The sequence below is a fragment of the Poecilia reticulata genome, linkage group LG6 (assembly GCF_000633615.1).
Source record: "Poecilia reticulata strain Guanapo linkage group LG6, Guppy_female_1.0+MT, whole genome shotgun sequence".
Classification (NCBI taxonomy): Eukaryota; Metazoa; Chordata; class Actinopteri; order Cyprinodontiformes; family Poeciliidae; genus Poecilia; species Poecilia reticulata.
The window spans coordinates 17,735,962-17,747,046 of NC_024336.1; the positions used below are offsets into that span (position 1 = coordinate 17,735,962).

General features: G+C 37.7%; 1 protein-coding gene across 4 annotated transcripts in view; it reads right to left on the reverse strand.

Annotated features, from left to right (window-relative positions):
* LOC103466166 (protein tyrosine phosphatase receptor type J) overlaps positions 1 to 10,696 on the reverse strand; it is a 50,250-nt gene extending 39,554 nt beyond the window's left edge. For 2 of the 4 annotated variants that reach the window (XM_008411568.2, XM_008411566.2), the window contains exon 1: positions 10,118 to 10,696. In XM_008411568.2, the coding sequence (XP_008409790.1) occupies positions 10,118 to 10,183 (66 nt within the window). In that variant the 5' untranslated portion in view covers positions 10,184 to 10,696. The remainder of the gene's footprint in view (positions 1 to 10,117) is intronic. The other 2 variants (XM_008411564.2, XM_008411565.2) reach the window with 2 other exon arrangements.
* Between the last annotated feature and the right edge of the window lie 389 nt (positions 10,697 to 11,085).

An 11,085-nucleotide genomic window follows, 5' to 3' on the forward strand; every position in this document is an offset into this window, starting at 1 on the left:
TCTGAAGCTGCTGCCCCCGCGACCCGACCCCGGATAAGCGGAAGAAAATGGATGGATGGATGGATGGCTTACTCAAGTGTTGAGAAACTGATCATAGCATCTTTATTAGTTTTAAACTTGACAGACATAATTACATGTTAGCATCAGTCATTATTAATAGGTTAACATAAAATTGGGGCTCCTAATTTATCCATGATTTAGGTTTTTTGGCAAATTTTCACCTTCATGGAATAATTTACAAATTAGTTTTAACTATGATCAAATAAAAAGCTCAAATTATCATCATATCCTCAATGATTGCAAAAATCTTTTAGCTTTAATGTCATTCTACTTTTTCTTACCGTATGGAATATTAGTACAATATAGGTAAATATATTATGTAAATATTTTTTAAAAAGTATGTTTCATTAGTTTTAACTTTTACAGCACAAAGTGTCCTGCTGGTTCCATCTTTTAATCGCTTACAACTGAAGAACTGTGTGTGTTCACACCTTTGCACTCCTTGTTTGGCATTAAAACACACATCTTTTTTGATCTGCCAGTAAAACTGGCAGATCAAAATTAGACAGAAGCCAAACATATACAGATACATGATTTATGAAAACGAGCCTGGGTCTAAAAATATCTTGACTGCCTGCAACAAAAAAAACCAAAAACAGTCCTGAGGAAGATAGCTTCAGCTATGAGTGCGTTTGTCTCCAGGTATCAGCCTCCCACACCGCCGTCCTGCCGCTGCTATCGCACGCCACATCAGTCTATGAAAATGAGTGACGTGGTATTTGCTGACCGACTCTCACTGCGCTGCAGAGCCGCACAGCTGCTGGCAGCAGATACCCATCGCTGCACTCCGTGCCCTGCCATCAGAGCTTCCTCATGATGCTGGTGGAAATTGCGGTTGAAGGCGCGCGCACCCACCCCCATGGGCTACAGCCACTGTAGCGGACACGCTGAAGCGTGATCAGGGTGAGCGGTGTGAAAGCGAAAAGAGGAGTATAAATGTGTGACTTGAGAGAAAAACCACAATGAAGAATTTGTGCTATGACCGACTAGCTTCTTTCTGCTTTTCTCACCATGTAATTACAGGCTTAATATGATAAGAAGGAAGTTTGATGTTCAGTGCAAGTATTAAGAAACTATTTCTCAGTTTAAAATTAGACTTTAGGCCCAAACTGGATCTTATCTGCTTCACCTTCTTCACATGTTTTCTTGTCTATTTAAAACAGGGACTCTAATTCTGTTCTTATAGAAGGTTTTGACCGATTTAATTTCAGCAGCTACTGTAAATGTTAGATCTTTCCAGTCAAAACTGAAGCTTTGGTGCAGAGCATGTTCTAAAAAGGTCAGCTGCTCAGACATTTCCTGATGCAGCCAAGATACAAAATCTTAGAAAAGAGGTTGCAACATGGTGCAAAGGCACAGTTCAGTGATTGTAAAAAACAAAACAAAAAAAATACAGCGGATAAAAAAATCTGGTTAACTTGTTTCCTTAGTCCCTGACTGTGTCTGTCTTAAGATGTACACTAATCAGGCACAACCTTATTACCAACAATAGGTGATGTGAATAACACTCATGCTACTTATTGAAATGACTTGGATGTAAAGCTGCATCTCAATAAATAAATAAAAAAGTTCACTTTATTTCTATTTGTTTAAAAAAAGGTAACATAATTTGTGTTTGGTATATTATTTCTGTGTTGTAACAATGCTTCTTAACAGTAAGTCATAGAGCGCTGGCAAGAAGCATCAATATGTTCTGTTTCTAAAGTCGGCAATCATTTTATTTGATAAACAATGGCAAACAAATCAATAATAGAATAAACTTTTTGGCATTGGCAGGGCATCTGACAGCTTTTCATAGCTGCGACCTGAAAGTTTTACTCTGTTGCACTACTCACAAATGAATTTTCTTTAAGTGTCGTCACTTAAAAGATTATTTACAATTTTGACTTTGTCTGCTTTATAAGATTTGTTGCCAAAAAGCCTCGTTTCTCACAAGAAAAAAAAATCCACCAAACACAAATTTCTTTACTTTTTATGCTGAATTTATCATTATTAAACATCTGGCATATTTCAAGCAATTATTTCTTGTAATCCAGTTGACGGCTTGTAGCTAATGAAAGCCTGAAATTTAGTTTCTCTGTAAAATTTGAATAAGACCTAAACAATAGGGATTTTAACGTGTACATGTGACATTATGGCTTACAGCAGTGAGTTTCAGGGTCCCTTTCTTTATGTTTTTGATGCATCACATGCTCAGATGCGAAGCTGATTGTCAAAAATAAATAGCAGGTATAACTGTGTTATGGCATAAGGATTGATAAACAAACCTGCTTATTATTTTTGGTGATTCCCAGAAAAAATGGATGTTTGTATTTGAGTAACCTTAGACTTCACAAGACTTGCGAGTAGTTCAACTTTGGGAATGAAATTACAATTATTTTAAAGGAACCTTATGTACTGAACAAACAACATGTAAGAAGGTACTGTATGGACGTCTAGTGATGTACACTATAAAAAAGAAAACGGAAAATTTTATTTACCCCCCTTTATATGCTGCATTTCCATATGGGTCGTTTTAATTTCAAAGCATTTAAAGCAGTTAATCTGGTGTGAAAGTATAAACAGATTATGGTAAATCATCCAAAATGAGAGAAAAATAATTTCTCATATTACCCTTACAGCATTTTCTCATTAACTTATTCAGAGGCCACTGATAAAATGATAACCATCTCCTGGACAATGAAGTCTTTCAGGCTGCCAGAAAAGCCTGTGTCTCATTTACATGAATGGGGAACTGTGACTCTTTGTAATTCATTTTGCACTGAACATGTACGGCTTCCAGTTACATTCCTGGTCAAAAAGCAGCATCTTTTACGGATGGTAATCTGAAACTGAGCCGCCCTGAAGGAGACGAGAGAGCAGCCGAGAGTGAGTGGGACGTCCCACAAAGGAGGGCTTGATTTTTGACTCATCCACTTGAACACAGCAATGCGAGGCCAGCAGACGTGTGCCTTGCAATTTAAATAATAGTAATACAAGTGCACTGAGAAAGAGAAGTGGGTCCGATGTCGCGGAGTAAAATGTGCGTCATTTCACATCATTCCTGTTTTAAACAACTGCGCAAAATTAATTTGGTTGCATTAAATGTGTTCCCCACACAGCAACAATTCTTTTAGTAGTGGAAAAATCTCACATTCCTTTGGTCCAAGACGCTTACAGAAATGTCACTACTCTCTCATTTCTACAAGCTGCGATGGAATGAGAGAGAAAGCAATAGAATTAGTCGGAACAGGGAAAAAGCTCCATGGCATGATAAACTTATGCAAAGTGTTGTACTTTTCCTGCTCATTAATAGGTTGGGGTTTAAGCTATGATAATGTGTGCACAGTGATGGAAATATATTAAAAACCCAAGCAAAGTATCAGCACATCCACCAATATTGACCGCAAATACAAAACATCTGAGTTTTGGAGTGGCCTAGTTAAAGCCTAGATTTGGATCAAATGAAAATGCCAGACAGTTCAGGCTTGAAACGCTCCAAGGTGTCTGAATTAAAACAATTATGTTGAATTTTCTGAGTGTTAATTACTTATTTACAAAACGGTACAGATTGTATTGGATAGCTTTCTTCCCTTAATAAATGCAGTTATCAAGTAAAAATTGCTGTTTGCATTTACTTATTTAATCTTTAGTTGATATTGAAATTTGTCTGATGATCTTTAACATGTAAGTATGACAAACAAGTAAAACCATAAGAAATATGTAAAGAGGTCATTCAACTTGAAGAAAATAAATAAAAACACTAGATTATACCTCCAGATTTCATGCAATGTTTTAATAACAAAGACAAAATGTACTTAGATTATTTTGATTCAGGTTCAGGTCGATTTTCTTCTTGGTCAATTTTTACTCACAGTTACCAACAAACTACTATTTTATCCAGACCTCAGAATTTAAACTACCGTATTTTCCGCACTATAAGGCGCACTGGATTATAAGGCGCACCTTCAATGAATGGCCTATTTTAAAACTCTTTTCTTATATAAGGCCCACTGCATTATAAGGCGCATAGAATAGACGCTACAGTAGAGGCTGAAGTTACGTTATGCATCCACTAGATGGAGCTGCACTAAATGGAATGTCAACAAAACAGTCCGACTCCGGTCGGTGAGGAGAGCCTTCCGCAACTGGGCCGGGGCGTGGCCGGTTGATGGTCACCCTTCTCCGTTCGAGCACAGCAAGTTCGTGGAGAACATGGTGCTAAATGACCTGCAGACGACCTGATTATCAGGTCGGTAGGTAGATAGGTCAGTCAAACTTTAATAGATTACAAACCAGCGTTCTGACAACTATCCCAGCATGCACCGCGCGCTTCTTCTACGGGCAAAAATTAAGTCGGCGGCTGCTTACCGTAGTTGCTAGACCTGTTGTTGCTCAATAATGGTTCATATATAAGGCACACCGGATTATAAGGCGCACTGTCGGTTTTTGAGGAAATTTAAGGTTTTTAGGTGCGCCTTATAGTGCGTAATCGATTTTGGGGCATGCATCCTGTTATTTTCTTTTTATTTGAGCCAGTTTGCACTTATATCAGCAATTATGACCAAGGATCATAACTAACTAAAACTACCTAAAAGTGGTCTCTAGCTGGCAGAAAAAAAAAGAAGCCCTTTATTGTCGCTGAACCCTTGTACAATGAGATGATATGTTTTGTAGTCACATCATCATGTTTTCATACTAAGTAAGTTATAAAAAGTACAAAAGTAGGTAAAAACTGAAATAAATCCGGATTGGCAAAATGTTGACTTAATCTGTATTAATTGAACAGACTGAAGTAAACACCACTGCAAAGTTACATGGTTGAAAAATGGCAAGTAGTCATTTCATAGACAAGATTTTTGTTTGTTGGAACATGCGGACATTTCTTGTTTTCTGAAAGTGGAAAATGCTAGAACCGTCTGTATGGAAAATGTCAGTACATAAAACTAATTCCAAAGAAGGAAGCTACATATTTCCCCTTTTCTAGTTCTAGTGCTTTGAGTTTTTGCATCCAAATTAGCATCTTACGCAACATACAACTAAATTCAATTTCTGACTCTCAAATCTGCAAACGATAGTCGCTGCTGTATTTTGAATGAATTTCATCTAATTCAGCATTTTTTTCCCCCACAGTTGTTAAAATATATGCTCATTCTGTCGTCATCATGTGTTCCTGTAATCTGAAATGAGAGCAGTGAGGATCGGAGTTACAAACATACAGCACCCTGAGCAAAGTTGTTCTAAAAAAAAGAAATAGAATTAGAATTAGGAAAATGCTGCCAACTGTTTTAAAAGTAAGAGTTGTGAAGATGTCAAATGATGTCTAAGTGTGATCAAAAGGCTGGCAGAGTTCATAAAATGAATTTATGGATCTCCATTTTGGAGGATAAACTTTAAGAGACAGAGATTCTATGTGACTAAACACAATAAGGTGAACTGAAATGTAAAAAAGAATAGAGAGAGATCTATTTGTCTTGATATTTTTCCTAAAAAAAAATAAGAAAAAAAAGACTGGCGTGACCACAAAAAGCAAGAAGCATGACCTTCTTGCCTTTACTCCTTATAAAGAAGACACTTCATGAGCTGATGTCGACGGTCCAAACATTAAAAATCTTACCTCTGATTTTATCAGAGGAACAGAGACATTTAAACCTTTCAGCGCTTTTTTAAACACGTAAATCCTGATCCCTGCATCTCGCTCAACCAATAAAACCCGATCCACAGTCGTGCAAGAACGACTGAAGTGAACAGTTTTGCTGAACATCAAAGTACACCGTTAGGCAAGTCTGAAAGTCTGTTCATCTCTTAACAGCACTGAAATCCAGCTGTGTTGCTGTCAGAGTCACATTTGCATGTGTGAGCCTATCGTCTTTGCCCTGAGTGTTTGGTCTTCATAGAAGCTAATTTAATAAATGGCACAATGAACTTTCACTTCCCCTTCAAAAATAAAACAGGTATTGTATCGTGTGATCAGATTTTTGCATGTCACAGTGAGAGAAATAGTCAGTGTTCCCACAAAAGGGGGGGGGGGGGGGAGCTACTGTGAGCTACTGTGAGTTGGACATTGTCATAATCTAAACCTGCGATCCAGAGAGGTCAAAAGGTGCATGCTCCAGGAAGGTCCTTCATCCAATAAATTCTGGATTGGTTGGGGAATTTTAAGAGATGGGAAGACATGGAAAGCTGGCCATTTAGACAAACAAACCACTTGTTTCTGTGCACATTAATGATTTCCAGAATTTACCAGGAAACAATGAGTAACTAGCTTGGAACCTGCACTACACAGGGACTTTAATTATAACGTGGGCAAACCTAATCTGACTCTGGTATGAGATAAACATCATGCTTTTTATGTCAACCCCCTCAAAAAAACCCTCGAAAAAGCAGGTGTGTTGCGAAACTGTACCACCATCTCTCCCTTGAAGCTTGCATGAATTGAACACAGAAGTCAAGTTTTACAGTTAACTATTAATGGTGAGTTTCCATTTATTTCAGACATTCCACCTAGATCTTATAACATTATGTATCTGGTGGCTCGTGACTAAAACACAGCCTTTGTTAATAAAAATGTTTGTTCCGTTTATTCGTTTCTGGCTAGCCGTGTTTGAGACGAGTCAGTTCCACATTCGTTCACGTTACCTATGCTGACATTATGAGATGTTCCATGTGGCTGAACAAATAGGTGTTCAATGATGCGGTGGGGGAAAAAAAAAGAGAACAGAGAGTCTTTACAGAGTCATGTCACTGTGAATTGGTCCGTTTGTGCAGAACTAAAAATATACATTTCCACAGGGAACCAAAGTTTTTGTTACTGCAAATCTTGCATAACATGTGAGTTCTCTTTGAGATTTTTACAACATGATAACCTTGAGAAAAAAAAACACTAGTTCCCAGTTCCTAATTAGTTCCCAATTCTAACTGATTTTATTCAAACCAGAAAAGAAAATATTATCCCCGCCACTGTTACATTTTTATTGTAATTTAGATTTTTGATCAACAGCTCATTAGAAATATTAGCTGGTTTAGGAAGTTATGTTCTAAGCTTCTACAACGTAACTGTTTGTGTTTTTGAGCTCAGAAATGTTTCCAAAAGCATAATAGGTTGTTTTTTTTTTGCAAGCAATAACCAAAGCAGTTTAGCAGTAATTTTTTCATTCAGCTAAACTGCAGCGCACTGCAACAGGTAGGGGACGGGCAGCACTGAGGAACTATGTTCTAAACTTATCTGTCAACTCATTGAACTTTACTTGACTTTGAAGAGACTTGATGAAGTCAAAAAAATTCAAAAAACCCTCCCCAGCTTTCACATTTAGTATTGCTGAAGTTCTGCTTCTAGATGCTCTTTCTCTGATTGCACAAACTAAACTAGACCAGCACAACCTAAACTGGAGGAGCACATCCTCCAGTAAAAACAAATTCCCAAGTAATTCTTTAGGCAAAAACTGAAAGCACTGGTTTGACCATTCTACTGGCTCTGGACCAGACTTGGCTGAAAAGGGCGTCTGAGCGGGACCTCATTCCATTCCCGACCCCTTTGTGTTGGCCACACGTCTCCTCACATGCCATTCTCAACCTCTGTCACCCCTCCATCCATCCCTCACCAGACAGACCAGTGGGACGAGGACAGGTGGATCTCAGGGAGGCTGCTTGGATGCCACTGACTCTTTGTTATGATAGTTCCCTGCCTGGGAGAACAGCATTTTTAAAATTATTTCACCCTAGAAACTTCTAAAAAAAAAAAGAAAAACTTGTCTCATTTGTCTACGTTTTGTGCTTAGAGGGAAGTTAAAAAAAAAAAATCGGATGAGTCTTTTTGACTGTAAACTAATAAATCAGTACAGTTTTTGAATTTTCCACCTGCATCAAGTTGAGTCCAAAAAAAAAAAAAAATCAAGTTAATTATCTTATCTTCATGGGTAACAAAAATAAAAATGAAAATGTACTCAACTGCAGAGTATGCTTGCATCTATGTGCATTTAAAAGCAGCTCAATGTGACATATTTTTCTTAATCAATTATCATTAATGTTAACTCCAGACACCTCCTGCTAAAATAGGTTATATAACTCAAAAACATCCACTTAAAACTATCTGTATATGCTGACATCTTACAGCCTGCTCTCAGGGTGAACTTGCTGGACAGCCGGTTCTGGTTATGTTGCGGATTTTACTTTCAATTGTTTCTCCATTTTCAAATTATCTTTCACAAAGTGAAATAGTTTACTTTAAGTTATTTCCAGACCTCTTTAAACCCCTTGCCAAACTAGTGTCTTGTTTCTGGAGGAATCAGACAGATCATTGATCTCACCATGGCGTTCACACTAACTTCAACATTTAGAAACACGTCGAATCAAATGACAAACATGACAAACCCAACTTAAAACTGCAAAGTAATGATGTCGGTATTAAATTATTTTTAAAAAGATATTCACGCAAGTTGCCGTAAGTTCTCCTCCCTTCTTCCACGTATTAGTATATTTTCTGTTTGAGTCTTAATAAGTTTATCACAGTTAAATCTTTCCATCTTAATCAGCTAAAACTTTACATCTCTTCATCTCACCACAGATATATTTTTTACACTTTTTGTACATATTCTACACAGTAAACATGTCAAACCGGATCTAACTAGTATTTTAGTTACATGCATCGATCTGAGTCCAGCTGTAAAGTTACCCGCTTCAGTCTTTTACAGTCTATAATAATCTTTTCAAGTTCATGTAGATATATCAATACATGTTCAACTAATGTACATTCTTCATAGCAATTAAATAAATAGTTGATTATAATAAGATCATTGAGTTCAAACAGATTTTTGGTTCAGGCAAAACTCCACCACTAGTTGTTATGACTCGAAGAACATTTTTAAACTGAAAACACGTCAAATCACAATAGATGAGTATTTTCTCTGACTTCTGGCAAATAGTTCAACATGGTTAACTCCAGTTTTATATGCTGCCTTGATTTGTTTGATGCCAGTTCATATCCTTATAATATTTTGACAACACAAACATTTTTGACACTTCTCAGCATATTTGGGACTAAAATGTAAGAAACAATAATGCCACAGTTAATTTCCCTTGTCAGCACCCATGAACAGCTTACCGACATCAATTTTCTCCAAATTTATTAATTATTTCCATTTACCCAAAAGTAGCAAGAGCTCCACAGTTATACCTACTTTAAGCTATTGTGAGCTAAGCAAAACTTTCTTCATCAATATTTGTGCATTTCTGTACCTGTAAGTCTGTTAAATTATGAAAAAAACACCACATTTTCTCCATAATTTAAAATTAGAAATCTAGTGTCCTGAATTTGTTTTGTTCTATAATTACAATTTATGTAACTTAGCTACTTTCTTACCTACGACTGTGAAGGAAACATTTTTTTTTAAATCTATGTAGCTATAAATATGCTAACCCATATACGTTTCCTTTATTAAATACAATCCTGTTTCTCATGACTTCAAATATATATTCCGCTGCTGATTAAACATTTCTAATCCAAGCACGCTTTATTAGTGACCTACAAGTAATCTCTCCTATTGTTCACACCCTTTGGAACAAAGCAATATTTGTCTTGATGTAAATGTTTATAACCCTAATTGAGTATATTTTCTTTCTCAGATATCTAACCCATAACTTTTGTTTTTTCTGTTTGTCTGTTTTGTTTGTTTCCTTTTGAAATGGATGTAAAGCTTGTGGCTGTAAATATGTGGTTACTATTCCTGTCCAATAAATAGTCCTTTATTTTGTATTTTCTCCTATTCAACACGTCCCTGATAAAACTAACCAACATAGGAACAAATTTAAGCTCATATTTGTTCTCACATTATCTTCAGTTGAATGAAGCCATTTCCTAAATAAAGCTCCTAGTTTTACTGTCTGTGTGGGAGCTGCGCAACAGGTGCAGTCACACCTGTCAGATTAAACCTGACATAACCCTTAAAAAAAAAAAAAAAAGAAAGAAAAAAGAACACACCCCAATCTGTTACCTCTACATTTTTTGGTGGAGGGATTTCACAAAAGCTTACCATCTTGTTCAAGTTTGAGTAAAATGCTGAAATAAAAGAAGTTTTCCTACCGGGAGGTGAGCGCTGAATACCAGAAGAGTCCACAGAGTGAAGCTGAAGCGCCGGAGCGACTTCATGATGCCGAACTCTTGATGGACTCAAAAATAACAACAACAACAACAACAAAAAAGATTCTTGGTGTCTTTGCTTTCTTCCTACTCGCTGAAGGTCTTCATGTTCAAACTTCCTGGCTTGAAAACGCTAGCCCCCCCTGGTCCCTACTCTTCTCTTTCGGACGGACGCCAGCGACATCAGTAAAGTTAAAAGTGAGAGGAGACAAAGTTTTTCCTCCTCGCTGGTTCAGCGGAGGGGCGGAGCGTCGTGACTGCGCCACTCCTCTCATCAGCAGCAGCGGGTTTTTTTTATCAGCGTTATCCAGGCGTCTTGAGAGGAAATGCTCTGTTCTGTAAGCCTTCGAGGAAAGGCCCCTTCGTGTACCCGCATTTTATCCGAGAAAGCACAACGAGTCACCCCCGCATGCTCGCTATGACCTCCAAGTGAAGGAATGCGGCCTGGAGACCTTTCGGCCGGCAGAGCGGATGAATTCAGGCTGTTTCTGCTGCAGGCGGCTCGGCTCCTGACAGGTGATGCTGCCGCTACTTTGGGTTCGCACGAGCACACGACCACGAGTGCGTGGAAAGAATCGGTGGGTTTTTCAGACTTGAGTCAGTGCGGGACCTATGCGTGTCATGGGGCTCGTCATGTGATTCCCAGTGAGGCGTCGATCTTAGTCAAGAAAAAAACAAAACATTTCTTTTGAGTTGAGGATGCATTTGCTTGTAATTCAGTGTCTGAAAAACGGCCATTTACATTTTGCGTTTTCTTGACTAATTAATTTATGGAGACACTACCACAAAACTGCAACACAGTTTACAGACTTTTACGCAACTCCTTGTATTTGCAAACACATCCATCCCTCTTTAACAGGCTTTAGTGTGTTTTATGTGATGGTTCCTCACTTTTTTTCATATAGATCTGA